Genomic DNA, 26,023 nt, shown 5'->3' with positions numbered 1-26,023 from the left:
TAACACTGCATCATGACCATACACCAACTTATATGGCGAAGTACCTGTCGAATCCCTTGGTGAATTTCGATAAACCCAAAACACTTGGCTTAAAGTTTTATGCCATGTTCGAGGCTTATTTTCAATGTGTTTTTTTATCAAACTTATCAAAATCTTATTTGCTGCTTCCACCTGCCCATTAGCCTGTGCATAATAAGGAGTCGAAGTAACCATATAAATACTTCTCGAAGCTGCAAAATTTTTAATCCGCTGACCAGTAAACATTGTTCCTTGATCAGTACTTAGTGTTTGAGAGATCCCAAATCGATGGATAATATGTTCCTCAATAAAATCTATTATCTCACCTTGACTTACTTCTATCAAGGGAATCGTTTCAACCCATTTGGTAAAATAATCAATTGCTACTAGGATAAACTTGTGTTGTTTTGATGAAGGAGGATGAATTAACCTAATTAAATCCAAAATCCAACCTCTAAATGGCCATGGCTTTATTATCAAATGTAATTCGGATGCTGGGATTTGTTAAATCGAGCCATGTTTCTGGCATTCTAGACATGCTTTTGCATAATCACTGCAATCTTTAATCATAGATGGCCAATATACATGATTGCGATATAACACCTATCTCATTTTCTTTCCAGCTTGATGAGTACCGCATATCCCATTGTGAACTTCACCCAAAGCAATATTTTGGTCATTTTGACCTAAACATCTCGATAGACTCCCATCGATACCATTCTTATACAATTCGTCAGCCATTAAAACAAAATTTATTGCTCGTAATTTCATTTTTCTATCAACTGGAATATTGGAATCTTTCAAGTACTGAGCAATAGGCTTCCTCCAATCAATGTCCTCCCATTCATCAACACACAAAACTTTCCTTTCACTTGCAGGTACTAAAATCGGATGAATACCTACCAAAGACTCAAGGGTTCCTGGCCAATTTTATACTTCGAAGCAATTTGGGCTAATTCATTAGCCATTTCATTCTGAATCCTTGGAATATGAACTAGAGAAACTCTTTGAAAAGAAGTTAACAACTCCCAAGCAGTTGTCAAATACTTCTGTAACCTCTCATTATTACATTTAAATTCTTTGGACAACTGCTTCAAAACCAACTGGGAATTCCCTAATATCTGAACTTCCAAAACTCCTTTATTAATTAAGATTTCGAGGCCCAAAATCAATGCTTCATACTCTGCCTCATTATTCGAACAAGGATATTTTATTTCAAATAGAAATTTTGACAGAATTCCTTCTGGTGAAACAATTAAAATCCCAACTCCTGCGCCATCTTTATGTTTTGACCCATCAAAATACAACTTCCAATAATCAATTTTTACTTCGATTATATTTGCCCCCTGGTCATTCAGATCTTTCGAATTATCCACAAGAAAATCTACAATGACCTGTCCTTTCACAGCCTTGGCTGGGACATACTGTAAATCAAATTTCGTCAATGCCAGCATCCATTTTCCTAAACATCCCCTTAACATAGGAAAACTCAACATATACTTAATTAAATCAGTTTGTGCTATAACTTTCACCAATTTACCCACCATATAACACTTTAATTTCATACAAGCATGATATAGAGACAAACACAATTTTTCGATTGGAGAATACCTTGTTTCAATATTAGTTAAAACTCGACTAAGGTAATAAACTGCCCGCTCATGCCCATTTTTATCATCCTGGGCTAACATACATCCTATAGTATTTTCAGATGCTGCAATATATAATTTTAAGGGTTCAAATGGTCGAACATTCGCCATAATTGGGGCTTTAGACAAATAAGTCTTAATCGAATCGAACGCTAACTGATGCTCCGATGTCCATTCGAATTGTAAATCATTTTTTAATTTCACTAAAGGTGCAAACACTCTAGTTCAATCTAAAAGATTCGAGATGAATCTTCGAAGATAATTTACCTTACCCAAAAATGATTGCACTTCTTTCTTCGATTTGGGTGTAGACAACGCCAATATCGCATCTGCTTTATTTTTATCGATAGCAATCCCTTTTTTATGAATAACAAAATCCAAAAAATTTCCAGCCGATACACCAAAAGCACATTTCAAAGGATTCATCTTTAACCCTTTCTTCCTCATAGTAAGGAATGTCCTTCTTAAATGATCAATGTGCTAGCTTATCGAAATTGATTTAACCATAATGTCATCGACATATACTTCCATAAATTTTCCTATAAACTCATGGAAAATAGAATTCATTGCTCGCTGATATGTTGCTCCAGCATTTTTCAAACTTAATGCCCTAGAACAACGAAAGACATAACAACCCATTCATATGTACCTAATGCCCCAGGACAACGAAAGACAGTTTTAGCCACATCATTTTCTGCAATGAAAATTTGGTTATATCTATAATAACCATCCATGAAACTAAGTATTTCATTTCCTACTGCAAAATCGATTAACATATCTGCGATGGGCATAAAATATTCATCTTTTGGAGTAGCATTATTCAAATCTCGAAAATCGATGCACACTCTCAACTTCTCATTCTTCTTCATAACAGGAACAATATTCGACACCCACTTAACATAGCGTGTCGTTCGAATAAATTTCACTTTAATCAAGCGTTCTATCTTTTCTTTAATTTTTATATTAATTTCAGGAGCAAAACGTCTTGGAGTCTATTTCACAGGTCGAGCATTAGCTTTCAATGCTAATCGATGTTCTACCAGTGAACGATCAAGACCAGGCATCTCATGATAATCCCAAGCAAAACAATCTTTAAACTCATGTAAAAGATTAAAGAGTTCAGTTCGAAAAGGATCAACAAGATCTTTACAAATATATGTAATTTGAACATCATCAGAAGTTCCTAGATTAATTATCTCTAAGGGATTTTGAGATTCAAACCCTTTATAATAATCATCATCATTTACTGAGTATTTTTCAAAACCCAATGGTTCTAGATCATAAATGCAATCAAAAGTGAAATCAATGGAATTATCAGCAACAGAAGAGACTTGATCATTGATAAAAATATCATTACTTCTATTTTCTACGCAATGAGCCTCTGCTATTAAATCGGCAGTTCGGCTTGCATCATTACTTTTATTACAAGAAATGGAGAAATCATAACTAAATTCGACTGAAGACGTCGAATCGAACACATTATAACTAATAAGATTACTAACCCTATGTGATTCAACTTCATCAGAAGAATCAAATTTATTTTCTAGTAACTGAAAATTATTTAAATAATTATGTAATGTTACCAGGTAGTCAGAGACTCCTCAACCTGGTCCATCCAGCAGTTTCTTCAAAAACCTTTAAGAAAGACAATCCCAACCAGTCGGCTCAAAACCCAACTCAGAATAGCGTAACTTCATCGAAAGGCCGTCAGAGGATAGATAGCAACCTTCACAATTATAAGAGTTTAGTGCCCGATCAACATTCAGAGGCTTCAATTTAGAATTATATATCCTGAAATCAACGTACAGTTTTTCGACATAAAGATTCAAATCTGCCTTAATGACTTCAAGTTTACCATCTTTTGTCCATAGAAGAACACTCTGATGCACCGTGGAAGGAAATGCACCTATACCATGGATCCAATCTCGTCCCAGGAAAGCATTATAACTTTCTCTCGATGGAACCACCACAAAGACAGTATTATGCTCAGACGAGCCAACTTTCACAGTCAGAGTAACCAACCCTCTGGCTGGAGTTGAAGTCCCACTAAAGTCTGTTACAGCAATATTTATAGGGACTAGATCTTCAGGATGCTTACCCACTTTGATTAACATCCTCTCAGGCCCCAGACTGATCGCATCACCACCATCAATCAAGATTTTATTCACTTTTATCCCACTCAAAGTAGTTGTTATATGAAGTGGGCAGATATGAGACATTTGTTTCTCAGTAGGCCGTAAGAAATAACCCAGCTCATCCTCGATTCGGATAAAGGAAAAAGCTTCTTCATCCTCCGAATCATAATCTTCATTAGGGTCACCTTCATACTCCCCAAAATATTCAGTTGGAATGATCAAAATCGTCCCTATCATATCGTCATCTCCTTCATCAAAATATTCTTCATCAACATCGACATCCTTACTCTTGTCAACTCCTGAAGACTGGGCTACTGCCTTACCTTTTCCCATCTTTGCAGGCGATGGAATTTCTTTCGGATAAGTCTCTCCATCAGAAGGAAAAACAATTCGAGAATGAACAGAAGGCGTTGCCCCCTTGCTTATCTCTTTGCCTGTTTCTACCTGAGGTTTCTTATTTTGAATGAAACTTCTTCTTCCACCTCTTCCTCTCGGATAACCCCTGGCACGACCTCGAAAATAGGCATGCTGATTTCGAGAAGGTGCTTGATGCCCCCATTGTGGATTACGTCGATACAAATGATTTCTTTTCTGAAACTCATGACAGTTTTGAATCTACTGAACACATATAGCCTGAGATCGGCTTAAAGGCACGACAGGGCCTTGTTGAGGGGTTGCAGAACTTTGACCCTCAAAATGCTGAATAGGCTGCCTCTGACGTGCTTGCTCTTCTCTGTGAGCCAATTCCTTCTTCATTCTTACTTTTTCAAAGATTACCGCTGCTTCAGCATCAAAAACAGCATTGCACCGTGGACACAGAGATACGTCTTGATCTTTGATTTTCTGCTAGACCAAAAAATCCAGCAAACTATCGCCCGCCGGGGATACACTGTCCGAACCTGTGACTCGAAATCATCAAGATTCACATCAAAATCATAGGACATGCCAACCATGTTAACTCCGAAACATGGTTCCACAAAACTAGCATCTGCTTTGAAAGGATCGGTATCGACCTTCATCTCTTTTTTGCCATCGTCGAATTTCAATCGTCCCTCCATTATTGCTTCTTGAATTAAGTCCCTGAAACAGACACAACTGTTAGTCAAATGACTTGTTTCTTGGTGAAATTTACAATAAGGCTTTCCTTTCAGATTTTTCACCAAATGTAAAGTTTTGCCTTCAGGCAGAATTAATTGTTTATCTTTAAGCAACACATAAAAAATCTGATCAGATTTTGAAATATCAAAACTATATTTTTTTCCACTTTTCAGTTTTGAATCATTCGATTTCTCAGTACTAGGAAGCTTCTTAAGAAGAGAACAAACATAAGGAGGACCTTTCTTAAGTTCAGCCAAATCGACTTCAGTTTCAAAATCAAGTTCCTCTTCAGAGGACTCCATAGTCACATAAGCAACTTTTTCTTTTCGAGTAAAGGATTTACTCTTCGATCGTTGCTCACTCCTATATTTCTCTTTTTCTTTTTTCATAAGCTCGGTTTGACGAACCTTTTCTGCCAAATGTGCCAGATCAGGGATATGCACATTAAGTAATTTTCTACGCGTATAAAATCCTAATCCCATGGTTGCTATTTTCACTATCTCACTTTCAGGTAATGACACATAACATCTACTCATAGCGTTTTTGAAACATATTAAATAATCATCGATGGTTTCACCATCCTCACGTTTCAAAGCCACCAGATCAGTAACTGCTACATTCATCTCCCCTCGATAAAACTGAGCGTGAAAAGCAGTTTCTAACTGATTCCATGTCGTGATTGAATTTGGTCTAAGATTTGAAAACCAAGTAAATGCATTCTTCGTCAATGAAGAAGGAAAAAATTTCATTTTCAAATTTTCATCATTAGCTAAATTTCCAATCTCGACCAAATAACGAGCAACATGTTCAGTAGTTGATTCTCCAACTTCGCCAGTAAATTTTGTGACTATCTTTGGATTCTTCACCCCTCTCGACACTTCAGCCATCTGAACAACCTAGGGGAAAGCGGACATAAAATGTGGTTGGTTCATAAAACTAACATTCAGCCCAACTTGATTTAATACTTCTTCTACAATTCTAGTGACTTGATAACGTTCACCACCATGATTAACATGTAATCTGGCTAAAACGTCATCATCATTTTGGCCTCGGGAAACTACATAAGGGTTTTCTTGATTCAAAACATTACCTTCATTTTGAAAAACATTTTCTACTCCATTATTTCCCCTGGCGTTATGCCTTTCACCTCCATCATAATCAACAATTCGAACAATCCTTTCGACTTGTCTAGCAAGACGCTCGAATTTTGATTCATGATCAGTCATCATGGGATTTAGAATTGTAGTCATTTGTTGGGTCAATAAATTGACTAAGTCATGGTGATTCTCTTCCACTTGTTGTCGATATACTGCCATTGAGTTAGCAGCATTCGAAGTGGAACCCACATTATAATCACGAGAGTACTCAGAGTACTGTTGTGGGTTTTGAGTATTATTCACTCCATTTGCATTCCCAAAATGGATAGGTGGAACAAAACCACTCACTGGTGGGGTATAACCAGGAGGAAGACCATATCGAGGCCATCCAACGGTTAATGGAGGTTGATATGGTGGTGCAGGGCCACATGGATGAATATTATGCCCACCATTTCCAGTAGTTTGAACAGTCGTAACTGCTAAACTTTCAGTTCCAATTGCAGCCTCCGAACGTGAAGACACGTCGGCCTGTTGCACGGATATTGGTATGTTATCGTTAGTGGATGAACCACCATTCACAATTGATATCTCATCAGCCATGTGAATGATTTTTCCACTCCGTAATCGCATACACTAAGTAATACTGGAAAATTTATTTGACACACTTCGATTTAAAATCGTCCCACTGGGCGTGCCAATTTGTTTTGTCGATTTTTAGCAAATCGATGGTGGTTCGATATCTAGTGGTCTGGGAGCGAAATCTACTCCTTTGTGCAGGTACCAGTTTTCTAAAAGTGCGTCAAAGTGTCTTTCGATTAGATGTATATCGAGATGACAAATAAATAAAGATTTATAAAAAGATAGAAAAGTTTAAAATAAACGACCTCGAAAAGTAAATTGACTGAAATTTAAAAATTTGTGTTAAAAATAAAAGAAAACAATAAAATACCTGGGTCAAAAGGGGCTTGGACGGAGAACTAAAAGTACTAGAAAGTAAATTGAACAAAGAAGATTAAAGGAATACTTGAAAGTTGAAATTGCTTGAAAAAATAAAGTTTTACAGAAATGTAAATTGAAAGTTAAAAATATAGAAGGAATCCTACAGAAATTGAACTCGAATGCAGATTCAGAAATTCGCTGGGATGTGAGTGTGCTTGAGTGTTTTTTGAAGTAAAATTCCAACCCTAATCTCCTAAGACTTCCTAATATTTATAATCTACTTTTAGTAACTGACAATTAATTATAATCAATTACAATTAATTACAAATTTGAATTTTCAAATACTTTTTTCCTTTATAACTATTCCCGTCGCTTGATTGTAGACGTTTCCCATAATTTTTTTATGTGATAGAAACCTTTAATTGTTCCACTACCATAACCATTCGACCTGCATTTCGAATGCCTTACTCGATTATTCATATCGAATAACTTACTCGATTAAGCCTATTCAATTAATAAGTCGCTCGAAATCCAATCTGCGCTAACTACTTTCATCCCCACGCTTATGCGTACATCTTTTCGAGAAATTGTTTTTGACTTATTTTGAATCAACTTACTTTCATTGAAAATATTTTTCGATCAACAGATACATAATAAAATTTATCAATAGAGCTATCGTTTGATCCATATAGTTAACTTCACTTAGTGAAACAAGATTTTAATTTTGTTATTGTATTAGTAACTCAAAAGTATAGTTTGTGAAAAACGAATAAAAATAAAAACTTGACAATGTCATTATGTCAAGGGTACATTAGGAAGAACATATATTTTTTTTGGTGACTAGGAAGAACATATATAAAATTAAACAACGAAATTACTTAATTGATTTTATTAATAGTAAAATTAGAATGACAGTTATAGTGATAGATTGATAAATAAATAAACTAAAATAAAATAGCTAACAAAATATAAATATGTATTATATTAAATAAAATAGTATTTTAATTCGTAACTTGTAGATTAAGTTATAATTTTTTTAATATTTGATATATTTTATTTTTATTTTAAATATTTTATTTTAGTCATATTGTCATAATTAAATTTTTTTAAAAATATTTTTTCATTATATTATTTTTAGATAACGACAAAAATTATAATTGTAGTAATTATAGAAGGATAGTTGCAGTAATTTTAGAGCAAAAATGACTGAATAATAAAAAAATAACAATAAAAATAAGTTTTTTAGACAAAAAAATTTTAATTATAGCTAAAAAATTAAAATAAAACGAAATAAAACATTTCAAATATTAAAAAAAAATTAAAACTTAATTAAAAGGTTAGATATTACAACAATACTTTATCTCAAATTATTTAATAAAAAATATTAAATAATTATATAATTTATTATTTTTGATTATTAATTAATTTTTAATATTTAAAAATACAGACTAAAATATATTAAATTATTATACTAAAAAAACTTAAATTAATAAATAATTAAATATAATAACCAAAAATAATAAATTTTCGATAATCTTTTAGGATTTCTCTTATTTAATATCTCTTAATTAGTATTGACGTTAGTCAGCTTAAAATAAGCACATCATCATCAAACAATAATGGCACGGAGAGTATAATATATATGGAGTTATACAGGCACAGAAAAAATTGAAAGTCACGCACTTCCCGCATAGCCATATAGCTCAGTTTCCAGCTTCACCTAACTGTTTTTCCGTTAATGGAGTTTTTCACCAAGGCAAAAGCCGTTAAGCTCCGCAGCCACCTCGACAAGTACCTCGTGGCGGACCGGGACCTCGAGAAGGTCCACCAGAGCCGAAAAGGCGACACAAGAAGGGCCAAATGGATCGTTGAAGTCGTGAATGATGACGACATCAACGGCGGCGGAGGCAGCCACCGCGTCCGGCTGAGGAGCTGCCACGGGAGGTATCTTGCCGCTACGGAAACCCCTTTCCTCCTTGGGATGACCGGAAACAGGGTGGTCCAGGCAGAGTTTGACAACAGCCTCAGTTGGAAGTTCGAGTGGGAACCGGTTCGAGACGGTTTCCAGGTCAGGCTCCGGAGCTGGTGCGGGAAGTTTCTCAGAGGGAACGGTGCGACTCTTCCGTGGAGGAACACCGTCACTCACGACGACCCTGTTGCAGGAATTTCAAGTGTAAGTTGAAACAGAATCTGTTATCTTATTACTTCACGACATTTGCACTCAAAACTCAAATCAGTACGATGTATTTATATATAGAACCATATTAGATGTACATTAAAATAAATAAAAATTGCTTTTGATAGGTAATTTTAGTGTATAAATAATATTTTTAATTTACATATATTATTATAATTATGGTGCCTAATTGGATCTGTTTCGGCACTTGTAGTTCAATTCGAGTAGTTCTTATCAATTTTGATCTTCCCTTAATAATTTATCTGTTACGTACACAGGGTTGGGTCCTATGGGATGTTGAGGCCGTGGAATTGCCGGAAGAAGAGGAAGATGATGAGGTGGATGAGTATGCTTCTTTGGCTTTCTCCGATGAGTTTTCCGCCCCTTCAGACCCGTCATCGCCGATGTCCGTTTTCTCCCTCAAGTCTCCGCCAGTGAGGCAGGCCTCCAAGTTGGGTCAGGTGCGTACGTGTACCTTTTTTACGTGTTGATTTAATTGCTGTTTGATTTTTCCATTCTTCATTGATTGAATTTTGATTTTATTTCCCCTTTATTTGGTTTTCCTTTCATGGAAGTTTTTTATAATTTGTGAGATTGTTTGGAAATTATGGGCTTTTGAAGTCCTTAAATGATTTGAAAATTCTAAAAGGATGATTTCATTGGGTACATGCATTATTTTCTTACGGCACGTATTAATTATTGATGATTTTTGACAAGGACAACTCTATAGACCAACATTTTTAACAGATAAAAAAAAAAAAGAAAATTAACTATAAAATTTTCTAAATATATTTCAGAGTAACAAGGTTTACGGATAAATTCATATGTGAAAATCCTTGTAGATGTTATGTCAGCATAGGAATAACTCTTCCATCTAAAAATGTGAATGTTTCACATCCGTGAATGATGATCATAGATAATGCTTTTCTTTAAAATTTGGCCCAACTTGTAAGAAACAGTATAATCCATCTACCATAAGTTAACTTTCTCTTTTTACTATTAGGTAAGATCGCCTCTAAACATTCTCTAACAATACAACTGTGTAAACTAACACTGCTTAGATACCGGTTCTTTTTTTTCTCCCGAAGAACCACATCTTTCATTTTAATTGATTGCGATATGGTTGGATTATTATGAAACAGTTATTATATATGTTGCTTCATGTCTTCACCAACCTTACTCCACTATGAAAAATGTGTCACCTCACAAGACAATTCACACATACACACGCGAAATGTTTTCACACTCTTTAATAAACTAACAGACGCACTACCATTAAGATGGCAACACGAAAGTAGGGGGTCGTTTAATTTTATCTCTAATAATAATATTTTCCTTTAAGCTTATTGTTAATTCTACATACTATATAATTATATATTATTACGCTTTTATTTTCGGCAGCACCAACTTTAATTTGATATTTGATCTTAATAAGAAGGATTAAAAGGAAGTATACTTTTGTTTGGGAAACTAGATTATGATTTTGAAGTAGCAAACGCAAAAAATTAAACACGCTTATGGTATTGCAGCCCATTTCTTCGATCTTTTCTATAAGCTAAGGCATTTGAATTTCTTATAAAACGGATTAAATTAAAGGAAAGAACAGTTTGATTAGTATGGAATACTTAGGAGAGTATAAATACTATGTACTACGCGTATATACACTTGTTAAGTTATTATAGGTCTACGTCAACATGTCAATTTTGTTAGATGGAAAATATTATAAGTGAGGACGCTAGGACCTTGACCAATTCTGATTTCTGTATACAGCTATAGCCGAAACTTTTAAAGAGGCGTTTTCTTGTGAATTCATATAAGGATTTAGAGCGTATTCACGCGTCAAAACGGGTTTTGACTTATGATTACGACTTGTTTGCTATGGTTTCTGATTTTATTTTTTGTGTTTCTATTATAAAATATTTTTGTGTTGTTTTCTACACATTTTTCAATAAAATATTTAACCATTAAAATAATGAAACTTTTTATAAGAAAATAATTAAAATTTTCACAACAACATAATTAAATTTTTACTAAAAACCAAAAAATGAGCAATTATTATATTTTTGTAATTTTTATTTATATTTTAATTATAAATATAAATCTAATTTAATCATATTATTTATAAAATTTGATCGTAAATATTATTTTTGGACCAACTAGAAAGGATAAGATGTGTATTTAAATTAAATGTTTTTATAATTTATGCATAACATTGGGAATACATGCCAAGAAATGGAATCAATGAGAAAGAACAGAGATGGGATAAGGGTTGGCTTTCTGAGTGTACAAAGTGTTGATCAGTACTATCTATCCCATATGTATTAGAAGGAAAAGTATAGGTAGAGAATGAGAATATTAAATAATGTGGACAATAAATATATTGGATGTTTAATTTAATAAGTATGCAGATGATTATATTTATTATTTTTAATTAGATGGTTATGTTTTTTTATTTGAATTACTTATGTACAGTTAATAATGGTTAAATATTTAATTTACTAAGTATGCAAATGATTATCCTAATGTTAAGGTTTATGAGGTAATATGAAGGTGAAGTGTCTTTTTACTTTATTGAGTCAATTTTAGAGTCTATTGTTCATATTATTTACAAACGTCATTATCTACCTAGTAAAATTTATATTAAAATAAAATAAAATGTGAAATGGATAAACAAAATATCAGAAATTATATGTTCTATCTAGAAAGAAAAATTTGGTGCAAGATTGTCCATTTGTGTTAATCAGAGGACATGTCATGCAAATGTTAGTCTCATATGGTTTCCAATGCATTAATTAATGAGAAAAATGTCCATAGCTTCTGCCTCAAGTATTATTGTTGTTTCTTTGTCTTCCTTCCGATCCGTTCTTGTGTTGGTCTTTCATTAGTCATAAGTCTCTTTCTTTATCCCTTTTCCTTAATTTTTTAGTTGCGGCTAGACCCTAGAAGCAACCATAAGCCATACCATAAGTTGCCACTGGCATGCCATTTTGATTCTCCCTCCTTCTAAGTTTCTTTCTTTGGGATTATCAAATAAGCCAGACAGCGACAAAAACAGCACTTTAATTTGTTTTGGTTCATTGGATACTAGATACCATCATAGACATAGTATAGGATATCCAATATTGACTGTTTATTGAATTGGGCTGACTCACCAATCCTATCTTACACTTTTTTGGGGGTCATGGGGCCTAATTAAATAATAATAAATAAATATGAGTTGGTTTGGGCTCCACTGAATTGGTTTCTGTTAAAATATGTAACCTATCGTCTATATGGCAGATTGGCAGTATGGGTTATGTTGGAATTAGATAAAGTTTTTGAAAGAGTAAAGTATCGTTTTTGTCTTTAACAGTTTGGTGTAAGTTTTAAAGTTGTCTCTAACATTTTAATCGTCTTATTTAAGTCCTAATATTTTAAAATCGTTTCAATTTTGTCCCGCCATCAATTCTGTTAACGGATCCCTAATAACAGGATAACATTGAACATTAGGGACTTAAATAGGACAATTGAAACGTTAGAGACAACTTTAAAACTTACCCTAAACGTTGGGACAAAAACGATACTTTACTCTTTTTTAAATTTAGTTTCACCCAATAAAAACTCAATTGAACTCAATCTTATTCCAAAATAAAATAAAATTAATTTTACTGTATTAGAAATTTCGCATTAACTTGATTTATAGAAGTAATTATTAGTGTCATATATGTTTCAGTAACTATAGTTACTATAGTATTTTAATTAAAAATTATTATTAAAACTAAAATAATATTTTTTATTATTAAAAGTATTTTTTAAAAAAATATTATCAAAAAATATATAAAAATATAATTATAATTTTAACAATATTTATATAATCACCGTAGCTATCCTTTCATAATCATATTTAAATCCTGAAAGAAGTTTTTAACTAGATCCAAAGCAACTCCATATAAAATTATAAATGTTTAGGCTGAGAAAGTCATTTTTCCTAACTCTCCTGATCAAGAGTGTCTCCAATGCCTACCGCCACAAATGAATGAACCACCTTGTCCTAAGTCCTAGCTTTATTTCCATTATACTTATCTTTATATTATTTTATTTAATATGAATTAAACCAACATTTAAGGGAAAAGAAAAAGTAGCACACCTTTCTCTCTAGAATTCGGAATAAGAATGAAACGGTATACTGTACCAAGCATTGTGATGATAATATTGCGTCGCACCACACGGAACTTGAATTGAATGAGTGAAGGAAGATGGAAATACCCGATTTGCACGTGTAATGACTAATGACCCAACCGTGTCTTTCAGTTGCCACCTATGACTGCTTCTTATTTTACCACATGTGCACCCATAAACATCCTCAAACCTTGTCATTCAACTAGCACATATACTTTTACCATGAATAAAAATTTACGGTGCACACACCACTACTGGAATTTAAAAAAAAAAAAAAAAGCAGTGCTACTAAAATAGATAGTAATGTAAGAGTTTAAATGTTATATCTTGATTACTTAAGTTATTCAATTAAAATGTTGTCTTAGATTTTTAAATTAGTTGGTAGTTAATTTTTATGTGATAACTGATAACACATGTTAAAGAACATTTATACCAAAGTTATTCATAAAATTTATATCCATATTTTTAATCTCAACGTAATATTTAATTATATTTTATAATTTTAGCAATTAAATCCAATAAATAAATATTTTTTGTTGTTTAATAAATATTTCATTGTTTGAATAGTTTGACTGCCTAGTAAGAATTATTAAACACAAATAAATAGCTTAAATATTCACTTTAACATTATTTAAAAAATTAATAATTTCACAAAGCATGAGCCATGAACTAGTCACTTTTGTTAAAATAAAAAATTAATAAAATGGTTCACATCTTCATTGAATTACAGTTTTAATCGGTATTTTATTATATTTTATTTTGTTGAAATAAATTAAGCATAAAATAAAATAATTTTGTTAAAATAAAAATTATAAAAAAATATTCATTACTATTTTAAAATTATATTTACACTAAAAATTATTTTAATGAATCTTTGACAGATTAATTAATGTATGTTAAATCTACAATAACAAATATTTCATTATTATTAGAAATTTTTAAATAAAAATAACTAAATAGTCAAAATCAATAAATTCATCCTCTTATTATTAGTGCCACATCATCGTGTTTTGCAACCCATAAATACTCACACCAGTTGCCATTTTAAAGCAACTCATCATTCTTTCCTCACCTCCAAAACCACAAAAAAGACCTTTCACTTCATTCACAGCAAAAGAAAACAAGAACAAACTCACTACTACTTACTTATTTTCCTTTAATTTCAACAACAATATATATTAAGTATTAAGTGCGGCAACACAAACATGCAGAAAACGACCTCAAACAACAAATTCCGAAACGGCATGGATTTCTTCCGGCACGCAAAGGCGGTGCGCCTCCGCAGCCACCATGACAAGTACCTCATAGCGGAGGACGACGAGGAAACCGTTACGCAGGACCGCAACGGTGCCTCCAAGAGTGCCAGGTGGCACGTAGAGTACGTGGACAGTTACGACAACATAATCCGCCTCAAAAGCTGTTACGGAAAGTACCTAACCGCCTCAACAAACCCGTTCCTCCTTGGCATGACGGGGAGGAAGGTTCTCCAGACGCTACCTTCCAGATTGGACTCTTCAGTTGAATGGGAACCGGTTAAGGACGGTGGGCGCGTGAAGCTGAAGACGCGCTATGGGAACTTTTTGAGGGCAAATGGTGGTGTTCCTCCGTGGAGGAACTCCGTGACTCATGATATTCCGCATAGGACGGCCACGCAGGATTGGGTGCTTTGGGATGTTGATGTGGTGGAGATTCATGTTCGTCAGTCTCCGACCACTCATAAGAATGAAGAGATGGCGGCGGTGGTGGAGAATCTCAAGCAGCCTTCTGCTCCGCCGTTGCCGAGAGCGGAGGAGGAGGAGGAGAATCTTGATGAGAGGCTTGGAATGAGCAACGCCCCGTCATCTCGTAAGCACGCCAAGTCTGGAAGCTTCTTGAGGCAGGTATGAGTTTTAAGTTTCAACTTGCAAAATCTTTTTTTGTTGGAATTGGTTAAATTTTATTTCATTTTTGTGAAAAGTTATTAAATCATGAGAGAAGTCTTTGCTTTGTGTATGAGTTATATAAGATTTTTATAAGGAAAATGTTATTTGTAAGCTTAATTTTGTGTCTAATGGTTAGTCATTTTTTATTCTGTAATACCGTATATATGAATTTTTTTTTTACTTTTTATATATATTTATATTAAAAAATTACATTATTTCTTGTTTGTTATTATTTTTTATGTAATAATTGATGCGTCAAGTACTTAAAGTTATGAATTATACTTTGGAAACACGCATTTTGAAGTATTATTTCTTATTAAAAATACTATTTATGTATTAAAATTCGACAAATTAGTTATTGTATATTTATTATAAATATATTTTATTCAATTTATTTTTTAATGTGTATTCTATAAAAATAACTTATTTTTAATATATACTTAGCATGATTATTTCTGATTAGATAATAAAATTATGAAAAAATTTAGGAAATCAAATAGGGATATAACTAAATCAATCAATTCTCTTTTATTTTTAATTTTGAAATTAAAAAAATTAAAGTAATGGAGGGTTTTTTTTATAATAAATTTATTTTTCAACTAATTGGCTCCAAATTAGCTCATTCCTAGTTAGTTTCTAGTGGGATCGAAACACTATATTCTAAATTATATATAGATGTCTCCACGCATAAATTATTATTACATCAAGATGAAGAACATTCACGAAAATTATGCATTTTGATGTAAATGGTACCTAGCTAGCTAGTTATAAGAATTTGTTTGATTTTATTGCTTCCGGTTTTTGCTAACATTCATGTTTGGTTTTTGATCAGTGGAGTAATATGAGTGGCGGGTCGTCACCCAAGGTGGAAGGTAGAACCATATACTACCATGTTGCTGAAGACAATGGAGAAGTAACTGATGAAGGTGCAGGGTATTCCTTGAATTTCAAGGGTAATGGAGTTGAAGAACTAACTCGTAAGTTTGAGGAAGAGACAGGTCTAGAGGGTATCATTGTGTGTAATAGGAGTCCATTGAATGGAAAACTATATCCTCTTCGCTTGCAGCTTCCTCCAAACAATGTCACCATGCAAGTTGTCCTTGTTCTTCCTTATTCACAAGGTATATATGTATCTTCAATTTCTTCTTTGAATATCTCTTTTCTTTCTTCATGTTTAATCTTGAATTCTGCATGCCTAATTGATCCATTTGACCATTTTCATCAACATGCTTTCCAACTCATTTGTTGTTCTGTTCTGTTTTCCAACCTATCATGCGTATCAGGAATGATTGGCAACTATGAATGAATTATTTTCTTATTTTTTGCATCCCTAGCTTTCCCAAACATATAATTAACTGAATTTGCATGTCAAGCTTATACTAGCTTGGATGCTTCATGCTTGTTGCATTGCACATTAGAATGAATACCTTTTGTTCCATATATTTTGTTTACCTTAGCTTAACATTTGCTTTCTTTTGTGTTTGTTTTTTCAGTGGCAAGAGACTTTGAGGCACAAGGTTTAATTTGAGAAGGCTATGATTTTCCTTATTATTATTATTATTATTGCAGCACATCAAGGCCTATATTATCCGTATGTATATACTGATCATTTGCATTTATGAAGCAAAATTCATCAAGGCCCTTTGGAAGCTGAGGATTGAAATTATTGTAGGCAATGAAACAGATCATCATTACTGCAATATCAATTCATCAATGGCATCCAACGGGTCATCGGGGATTCTGATGGTGGATTTTGTTTGAAACTTCTCTATTTCATTAGGTTTAGATTTAAGTATAAGCATGATCTTCATTTGGATTCAGGATTTTGTATTGCTTGAAGGCCTTGTATTTTTTAATTATTTTTTGGTGATTCGTGATTTTTCTCTAGGCAGTGGTCATAACTCATAAGGCATGTAAATATAAGTTTTGTCAGAAATTAGAGGCAGACTTTGGTGAAAAAGGAGAATTAAGTAAGTTTGTTATATCCTGCGGAATTGCGGATGCTCTTCTTTTTATATCATAAATATTTGATTATGATTTGTAGACTCTACAAGAATTAAAATTAAATAAAATGATCCAACACCAAGTGAATACAAATAATAAATTTGTGTCTTTTAAGAGTATGTAATGGTTTCTCCATATTATCATAACAGCATGATTAAATTACACGGAGCTCAATGCAATTTGAATTCACTACCAGGAAATCACTAATTATATCAATCATATATGGGATTGCACCGAATCCAGTTGGCTGGAGGTTGAGTTGATACAATCTAAAAGAGATCACATGAATAATGTTGGCTTGGGTCGAATGGATTCGACCGCAAACACACTAAGAGTTTGTCAATGGTGGGTTGAGTTTGATGAAAGCTTTCCAGGAGAAGTTGATATGGAAAAGAGATTGAATTTTAATGTTTTCCTTTTGTGCCGGATTTGGATTACAAGAAATGAAATTGTGTTTGCGCAGAGACAATCCTCCCTTGAAGAGGTTCGCAAATTTCAATTTCTCTTTTTATGTATTCTAGAAACTAGTTTTATGCAATGAAGACTAAACTTTATTAGCTAATATCGGTAGACCAAGATCGAATTTAGAATACACACCCATATTGTGTTGAAATGATTCCAATTATATATGCAACAAGAGAGTTTTGTTGATATAAGTTACAAGATTTAACCGACTTTGAATTATTAGCCGCAGTGTAAAGGCTAAAAAGAAAGTCAGTTTGCACCAGCCGGGAATCGAACCCGGGTCTGTACCGTGGCAGGGTACTATTCTACCACTAGACCACTGGTGCTTTTTGATATTTGCAAATGACAAAAGATAAATATATATTATAAAAGCGTAAAACCTCGTGAAGTGCTCCGTTTTTGTGTCACTGTCCCCTTGTAACCTCGTTAACTCCTTCTTCTCCTTATCCTTCCTCCAAACCTTTTTCTACTAATGACAATTTGAGAAGAGCGAACCAAGATTAGTCCCTTGCTTTAATCTTATCATCATTTCGTTCCCCTCAAAGCTTAAAACTTTTGCAATTTCACTTGCACACTGGTAGTAAATATTGAGTGTTAGTTACTATTAAGCATTAACCCAGAAAAGAGAAAACTCACAGAATGTGATGATCAAGTTTCTGCTCTAGTTCTAGTGTTGTTCTTACTCCTATCTCATATAAACAATAAAACCCTTCATCATCTTTGTATCGGTCTTCAATGGCTGCCTCAGCTTTGGCACTAGCATCATCTACGTCCCCATTATGTTTAAGAAAGCCCTATCAAAGGATTTCACTTTACAATGCCCGTTCCTTCATTTTACATGGAAAACAATTCCTTCCTCACACTCGTACTAACCTTGAACCTTCTTTTCATGTTAGAACCCCTCTTGCGGTTGTTCCTTCTTCCTTGTTCCAAAGGGGTGGTTGTGCTTTTTCTTCGGAGGAAGATGATGATGGGGATGATACCAATGATAAAATTGAAAAGTTTCTGCATTTTGAGGATAAGCCAATGAAATTCGCTTTGCTGGTTCTGTTTTGGGCTTCTGCCTCACTGGCTTGGTTTTCTTTTTCAAAAGATGCTAATGCTGCTGTTGCTGCTGCTTCTGACTCCATTAAAGCTTCTGGCTTTGGGTTAAAGGTTGCAAATTGGTTGAGGAAATTGGGTTTGCCTGATGGGGTTGTTGTGTTCACACTTGCCACTCTTCCTGTTCTTGAGCTTCGTGGGGCTATTCCTGTTGGTTACTGGATGAACCTCAGCCCTTTCACTTTAACGCTTTTGTCCATTCTTGGGTTAGTCTTTTTTTTCATGAGATTATATAAAGTACTCTCTTTGTTGGTTAGTCTGATATGACTATGCTTTTTAATTACCGTCTGCAACCACAAATTTTCCCTGTAATTTCTGCATTGCGGCGCCATAGTGACTGTACTATTAGATATTCTTGAGATTCACTCCTATTATGTAACCCTTGTTGCTGTTAAGAAGCTTTCTAAAATTTGTCATGGTTGTTTGGATGAATTGTGATTCGAGATATTCATGAATTTTCCTCCACTTATGCAACTTATTTGCTATTACTTGTTAAAAGGATAACTAGGAGTGTTAGTTAGGAATTGTTAGAGTTTTGTTATGACAGTCATTGGTAGTTAGTTTGAGTCATTCGTTGAGTTAAGCTATTCTTAGCTCAATGTGATATCTCTATAATTACACTCATTGACTGAGAATCAGAATACACAATCACATTTACATCACTCCTTTTTTTTGTTTTTTTTTCCTTTTTTCTCAGTCTTCTTCAACCTGTGGCCATTGTTACATTTAACTCGCCATTCTGGAATTTGTCACTGTTATTTCTTGAATGAATGTGTATTGTTCGCTTTAGTGTGATATTGATTCTGATACCAGAGGTGTTTGCACCCTCATGTTGAACAGTTATATTTGAGTGTATATTGTCTCTGGTAATTTATTTTATTCTTCTAGAGAAGATTTTAATAGTCAAAATATGGGTTTCGGAGTTTAGGATATGCTGCCGCAATAGTCAATACCTGTTGCCGTAACTTACTTTGACTCACTATCAGTTTATAGTTCAACATAGAACATATCTCATCTTGTTCTTTAGATTTAGATCTAAGTTATCTCTGCTCTGTAAGTGTTGTTTGGCTATTTCTATGAATGAAATGTTTTTCTTCTGTCAAAGGAAAAAAAATGACTTTTGGTAATGCTGGGAGTACCTACATTGTTTACTGAACAAGCTTTATGCCATTGATGTAGGAACATGGTCCCTGTGCCATTCATCATACTCTACCTTAAAAAGTTTGCATCATTCCTCGCTGCGAGGAGCTCTACCGCTTCACAATTCCTTGACATGCTGTTTGAGAATGCCAAAGAGAAAGCCGGTCCAGTCCAGGAGTTTAAGTGGCTTGGTCTAATGCTGTTTGTAGCAGTTCCTTTTCCTGGAACAGGAGCATGGTCCGGAGCCATTATAGCATCCATCCTTGATATGCCATTTTGGTCTGGTGTATCTGCGAATTTCTTTGGCGTTGTCTTTGCAGGGCTTCTGGTAAATTTGCTAATGAACCTTGGTCTAAAGTATGCGATCATTACTGGTATCATCCTTTTCCTTGTTTCCACATTCATGTGGAGTGTCCTCAGAAATCTCAGAAAAGGTTTGAGCCCTTCAAATTGAAATGAAATATTTTATCTTCCTCTGTCAACACACAGAATTATTGAGGTTTTGTTATACACTCTTTTCCTCGAGTATTTTTATGAATGTATATTTGCATAACAGAGTCTACTAGTTCAATAATTTGCAAAATCAAAATGGCCGGTATGCTATCTGCAACCAACCTTTCTCCTGATGTCTTTAAAGTATTGGTTTTTAGGTAAGATTACCGGATGTATCCTTTATTTGTGGAGGGAAAATTGATTGAGTTTAAAATTGACTTCATAAATTTTTAAATTTTCTTTGTTATAATCAATGATATGCTAACACAAAAGAGTTTTGACCTCTTGGGTGGTTGTTGTGGTAGTCAGAATTCCCTGATTGGTTTATGCTATCTAAGTCTATTTTGCCTTTGATAAATATCCTTTGATCTAATTTTCATGTGTCAATGGTTGTCCCATGAACTCAAATTTCTGAATACCAATTCTCTATCTATTTATCCTATATGATATGTGGTGTTAATGAACAAGAACCTCCACTTTATTTTCGCTTTTTTGATTCCAGTATTTCAAAATCTCAAGTAATTGAATCGCTGACTCTGACCATGTTAAACTTCATTGCACAGTTTTACTTACCCGTTCCGAATCTGGATAAAAGAAGAGGATTACTAAGAAAACCGTAGAAAATATTATGTTAGTGACTTAGGTATTGTGTTGTGTCCAAAGTCTCACATCACGTAGTATGGAATACTTGATGTTGTATTTAAGGAGAGTGTTTCTTTCTCTCTTAGTAGCTAGTTTTTAAGGTGCAGATTTTCACTTTCTTTATATGTTTAATATATTATTAAGGTAGCGTTTGGTGGAGAGACAGAGACGGAAAGACTGAGAGACAGAGACTAAGAGACAGATTGAAATTTTGGAGGTACTGAAATACTGAAATTTTGAGGATAGAGACAGAAATTTTAGTATCAGTCTCTAAACCAATAAACATGATACTCAATCTCTGTCTCAATACCTCAACAAATGCTACCTAAGAGATTTATATATATACATGGTCCCAAACTCGGATGTAATCTATAATAGGTTATTTTGACTTCACTTGATCTTATGTAGTAAGTAGTAGCCATGCCTAGTGGAACAATACTTCTGTTATTTTCGGCATTCAAGTATCTGTTCTCTCATAAAATCACCACGCACACGCACATATATATCTCAAGAAAGTAGTGTGCCAAATTCTTTCATTTTTGCTTAGAATCTCCATCACCATTGCCAATTTTGGAAGTTGTTTATGTTCCTGCAAGTGTAAAGTATATTTGATTTATGCGACATGATTGTGTTGTAAACTCAATATAAAATTTCTAGTGTACGTCATAAAATTATGGGCAATCTACCTAATTAAATAAATTCTGTGAATCGTTTACCTGAATACACAAAACAGAAACTTCTTACGTGCATGTACAATTTCAATTTTATGTAAACTGTGGGAGCTAACCACGGTTTCTGGTTTCTACGTAAACCGTTGGAGGCTACAAGGTTTTATGGTTGGAAAATGTTGGGCATAATCCGTGGCTACCTACCACGGATTATGAAGGAAGAAGCTTAGGCATAAACCGTGGTTGCTTCCTACGGTTTATGAAGAGGAGGCGTTGAACGAAAACCTCCATTGGTTCCCACGGTTTACATGCTAAGTAGTATAAATACATAATCCGTTGATGGTCATGCCGGATCATTTGTGCTGAAACAAAAATTGAAAGAGCAAGGGGTGCTGAGAGAGTTTCAGGGAGAGGTTTGGAAGGTTTTGGTGAGATTTGGGTGGTGGAGCCATGAAAGACGAAGCTCGCTTGTATTGATTAAATAGCGTTGCTCACGTGGCTGGATACATTGACGAAGAGGTTAGTTGTTATTATTATTATTATTATTATTATTATTATTATTATTATTATTATTAGTAATATCATTTTAGTACTTTTATTTTTAATTTGTTATTATGACTTCATAGTAGCAGTAGTAGTGGTATCATTATTGCTATTATTATATTTGTTACTATTATGATAATGGTAGTTATTATTATTACTTTTATTTTATACTAGAATTGGGAGGTGTTAGCATTATAATTATTGTTATTGTTAGTAGAATTATTTCTGTTAGTATTGTTGTTATTCCTATTGTTTCGTTGTTGTTATTACTATTTATTAGAGGAAATAGAAAACCAAAGTCGGTATCTAATAAGTTATTCTACACTATGTTTGATGTTATTAGTATGGGTCGTATGTTGAGGGATTTTGTTACCCACATTTTGCAGCCTAGTTATTAGCGGCGTTAGGAGACAGCAGAATATGCCTTTACACGACCGGATTATACCGTATTTGGAGACCGCCGGCTTGCATCACTTGGCTAGGCTGAACAGTCACTGGTTCTGGGTTGATGAGCCTCTAGTTAGCGCATTTATTGAGCGGTAACGTCCTGAGACCCACACCTTTCATATGCCATTTGGAGAGTGCACTATCACTTTGCAAGATGTGGCATATCAGCTGGGTTTGCCGATCGATGGGGAGCCCGTCAGTGGGTGCCTGACTGAGTTTGAGAATTTGATGGAACACGGAAGACCAGCATGGGTGTGGTTTCGCGAGTTGTTTGGGGAGTTACCTCCGCAGAGTAAAGTCAAGCAGATGACAGTGTGCTACACATGGTTCCATGAGAGGTTCCGGGTTCTCCCAACAGATGCTAGTGAGGAGACCGTGCGTATATACGCGCGTGCCTATATTCTGATGCTGTTGTCATCTCAGCTGTTTGCGGACAAGAACGCAAACTGGGTCCACCTTCATCAGCCGCTAGCACAAAGGTATCATACTTAACACCGGTCGAGACAACTGCGATGAAAATCTTGTAGAATAGCTTCTTCACCCACTTGCTACCAAATACCTCAAGCTTCTGCAAGATGCTGTTCTTCAAATTTGACAAAGTGCTTGATGAACTGATGAAAATACTCAGTGGTTCTCTGTCAGTGAACTTCACACCATATTTTTTGCTTTTTTGGATTTTTCTAGAGCAATGCACTAAGACAAGAAAACTCTCTTCCTCACTTGCCATTGTGACAATAATCTCTTCACCAGCTTGAATCTCACTCACATATATATATATAGAATTTCTCTCTTCATAAACCGTTGCAGCTAACAAAGGTTTATGCCTACTCAAACTCCTTCATAAACCGTTGCTGCTTACAACGTTTTATGTGCATTTGCCTCCCTTAGTAAACCGTGCCTAGTAGCCACGGTTTATGTATTAAATTGAAACCGTGGTTGGCTCCCATGGTTTACATAAACATAAAAATATTATGATGAATTCCATTCACAAGTAAACCGTGCCTAGTAGCCACGGTTTATGTATTAAATTGAAACCGTGGTTGGCTCCCACGATTTACATAAACATAAAAATGCACATGCGCGTAACAAGTTTCTGTTTTGTGTATATAGGTAAAAGATTCACTCAATTTATTTAATTAGGTAGATTGCCCTAAAATTATCATTCATATAACAAAAGATCTTGAAATTCATGATTATCACAAATAGAAATGAGAAGAATTACTAACCTTGATTCACCATGATAATGGTATTAGGAAGAATTTACTTTATCTATTCTTTTGCCTTTTTAATTCTTTCTTCAATTAAGTAATTAAGTTATTGATGGTGAGTAAAGGACTGATTCTAAATTTTTTTTTTTACAAAAATCAACTTTCATCAAGTTGGTTACATTTTTAAGTAATCATACAACTTCCTTTTATTTTATTATTTAATTAAATATTTATTAAACCAATAAAATAAAACACATCACACACATGAGATATAATATAATATAATTTCTTATATTCTCTTACTTGTAACACCCTATCACTCTAAGTCTTACCTTTAGCCGTAAAGCAAATGATGACAAAGCATCACGACAATTCTAAAGCTCAAACTATATATATATATATATATATAAGATCAAAGATGGATAAAAGTGTGAAGCGGTCACACGGTAACCAAATATCCGAAAAGCACGAGATATAAACAAAATATATAACACCTTGCAAAGCTCCAAGATATAAGGTAATAGATAAACAATAAGAAAGTTATATATATATAAAAGCTCGATGAAAGAAATATAAGATCAAAGATGAATAAAAGTGCGAAACGGTCACACAGTAACTAAAAGCCCAAAAAGCACGAGATGTAAACAAAATACATCACACCTTGTAAAGCTCCAAGATACAAGGTAATAGATAAACAATAAACAAGTTATATATATATATATATATATATATATATATATATATAATAACCCAAAGAAAACTAGTCACAGCTCGCAGATTTTAGGCCGACTAGTTAAACAAAAGATACATTAGAGTTTTAATTTAAAAACAGCCACGTCCTATCTCTCAAAGGTTCTGAAATACAAGCCTCTAAGACAACAAAATATACAAAAAGTGAGATATGCAATTGATTCAAACAAGTCTTCTCATCTACTTCTCCAATACTTAATTTAAGTTCTGCAAACTTATTTACCAACTCTTCCTCTTTAATTCTCATCCAAGCAACCGTCAACAACTTCTTGCTCAAGGCATCTGCTACAACATTAGTCTTCTCGAGGTGATAACTCAGTTCAAAGTCGTAATCTTTCAGTAACTTCATCATCCTTTGGTGCATATTGAGCTCTTCCTGATCAAAGATATACCTGAGACTCTTGTAGTCAGAAAAGACTCTGAACTTCACTCCATACAAATAGTGCCTCCAAATCTTCAACGTAAACACAACCACTGCCAATTCCAAGTCATGAGTTGGATAATTCACCTCATGTGGTCTTAGCTGACGTGAAGCTTGAGCTACCATATTTTTGTATTGCATTAACACACAACCCAAACCTTTCAACGAGGTATCGCAATAAACTTCAAATAGTTCATGTGGTTCTGGTAAGATTAAAACTGGCGCTGAAGTCAATTTCTCCTTCAAAATTTGGAAACTTTCCTCGCACTCTGACGTCCAAACAAACGGTGCATCTTTCCGAGTTAGCTTCGTCATCGGCAACACGATTTGCTAAACTTCCTGAATAAACTTTCGATAGTATCCAGCTAATCCCAAGAAGCTGCTAATCTCTGTTGTTGACGTCAGTCTTCCCTTCTCCATCACCGCCTCAACCTTCTAAGGATCTACTGTCATTCCTCCTTTACCCACAACATATCCTAAGAACTTTATCTCCTCCTTCCAAAATGCACACTTTGATAACTTCGCATAAAGTTTCCTCTCCTTTAGGATTTGCAACACTATCCTCAGATGCTCCTCATACTCTTTTATTGTTTTTGAATAAATCAAGATGTCATCTATGAACACCACCACAAACTCATCCAAAAAGGGATGAAATACTCTGTTCATATAATCCATGAACACAGAGGGTGCATTCTCAACCCAAAGGACATCACTGCATATTCATAGTGACCATAATGTGTTCTGAAAGCAATCTTCAGAATATCCTCCTCTTTCACCTTTATTTGGTGAAAACCTAACCTCAAATTGACCTTCGAGAACACTCCAGCTCCTTGCAACTGATCCATTAAGTCATTGATCCTCGGCAATGGGTACTTGTTCTTCACCGTCACCTTGTTCAACTGTCGATAGTCCACACAAAGTCGCATTCCTCCATCTTTCTTTTTCACCAA

The 26,023-nt window shown here is 34.2% G+C and overlaps 3 protein-coding genes and 1 non-coding gene across 7 annotated transcripts; 2 read left to right on the top strand and 2 right to left on the bottom strand.

Moving 5' to 3' along the window:
- Nucleotides 1–917: 917 nt before the first annotated feature.
- LOC107640427 (uncharacterized) lies at nucleotides 918–2,536 on the bottom strand. The gene is made up of 3 exons (XM_016343948.1): nucleotides 2,317–2,536; nucleotides 1,630–1,732; nucleotides 918–1,491 (listed from the first exon to the last, which is right to left on the bottom strand). Exons 1-3 carry the CDS (start codon nucleotides 2,534–2,536, stop codon nucleotides 918–920), a joined length of 897 nt encoding a protein of 298 aa, XP_016199434.1.
- A 5,970-nt stretch (nucleotides 2,537–8,506) lies between these two features.
- On the top strand, nucleotides 8,507–17,152 carry LOC107643423 (uncharacterized). The gene is made up of 5 exons (XM_016347067.3): nucleotides 8,507–9,109; nucleotides 9,391–9,573; nucleotides 14,482–15,150; nucleotides 16,025–16,313; nucleotides 16,686–17,152. The coding sequence occupies exons 1-5, from the start codon at nucleotides 8,675–8,677 to the stop codon at nucleotides 16,718–16,720; spliced, it is 1,611 nt and encodes a 536-aa protein (XP_016202553.1). The 5' UTR covers nucleotides 8,507–8,674; the 3' UTR covers nucleotides 16,721–17,152.
- Nucleotides 17,153–17,916: 764 nt separating this feature from the next.
- On the bottom strand, nucleotides 17,917–17,987 carry TRNAG-GCC (transfer RNA glycine (anticodon GCC)). Its single transcript has one exon. It is a non-coding gene; the product is annotated as a tRNA-Gly (tRNA).
- Nucleotides 17,988–18,125: 138 nt separating this feature from the next.
- LOC107643424 (small multi-drug export protein) lies at nucleotides 18,126–21,517 on the top strand. 4 transcript variants are annotated; one of them, XM_088488250.1, is made up of 4 exons: nucleotides 18,126–18,968; nucleotides 19,942–20,336; nucleotides 20,459–20,552; nucleotides 21,181–21,517. In XM_088488250.1, exons 1-4 carry the CDS (start codon nucleotides 18,397–18,399, stop codon nucleotides 21,182–21,184), a joined length of 1,065 nt encoding a protein of 354 aa, XP_088344376.1. In that variant the 5' UTR covers nucleotides 18,126–18,396; the 3' UTR covers nucleotides 21,185–21,517. The 4 variants fall into 4 exon arrangements, with proteins under 4 accessions (XP_088344376.1, XP_088344378.1, XP_088344377.1 ...); XM_088488252.1 differs by lacking the exon at nucleotides 20,459–20,552 and having other exon boundaries at nucleotides 19,942–20,230; XM_088488251.1 differs by lacking the exon at nucleotides 20,459–20,552.
- The last annotated feature ends 4,506 nt before the right edge of the window (nucleotides 21,518–26,023 follow it).

This window comes from Arachis ipaensis, chromosome B5 (genome assembly GCF_059453495.1).
Source record: "Arachis ipaensis isolate K30076 ecotype BB chromosome B5, ASM5945349v1, whole genome shotgun sequence".
Taxonomy (NCBI): Eukaryota; Viridiplantae; Streptophyta; class Magnoliopsida; order Fabales; family Fabaceae; genus Arachis; species Arachis ipaensis.
The sequence above is the reverse complement of the archived record's forward strand: the minus strand, read 5'-3'. Positions and strand labels throughout refer to the sequence as shown.

Excerpts from the sequence above, each read along its gene's own strand:
- LOC107640427 (XM_016343948.1), bottom strand. The coding sequence starts at position 2,536 with ATGAAGAAGAATGAGAAGTTGAGAGTGTGCATCGATTTTCGAGATTTG. Across the intron at positions 1,733-2,316 it reads TCGTTGTCCTGGGGCATTAG|CATCTGAAAATACTATAGGA; the intron begins GTACATATGAAT and ends TATATATTGCAG. Across the intron at positions 1,492-1,629 it reads TTAACTAATATTGAAACAAG|GGGATGTTTAGGAAAATGGA; the intron begins GTATTCTCCAAT and ends TCCTATGTTAAG.
- LOC107643423 (XM_016347067.3), top strand. The coding sequence starts at position 8,675 with ATGGAGTTTTTCACCAAGGCAAAAGCCGTTAAGCTCCGCAGCCACCTC. Across the intron at positions 9,574-14,481 it reads AGGCCTCCAAGTTGGGTCAG|AAAACGACCTCAAACAACAA; the intron begins GTGCGTACGTGT and ends ACAAACATGCAG. Across the intron at positions 16,314-16,685 it reads TGTTCTTCCTTATTCACAAG|TGGCAAGAGACTTTGAGGCA; the intron begins GTATATATGTAT and ends TTGTTTTTTCAG.
- LOC107643424 (XM_088488250.1), top strand. The coding sequence starts at position 18,397 with ATGGCTGCCTCAGCTTTGGCACTAGCATCATCTACGTCCCCATTATGT. Across the intron at positions 18,969-19,941 it reads ACGCTTTTGTCCATTCTTGG|GAACATGGTCCCTGTGCCAT; the intron begins GTTAGTCTTTTT and ends CCATTGATGTAG. Across the intron at positions 20,337-20,458 it reads CCTCAGAAATCTCAGAAAAG|AGTCTACTAGTTCAATAATT; the intron begins GTTTGAGCCCTT and ends TTTGCATAACAG.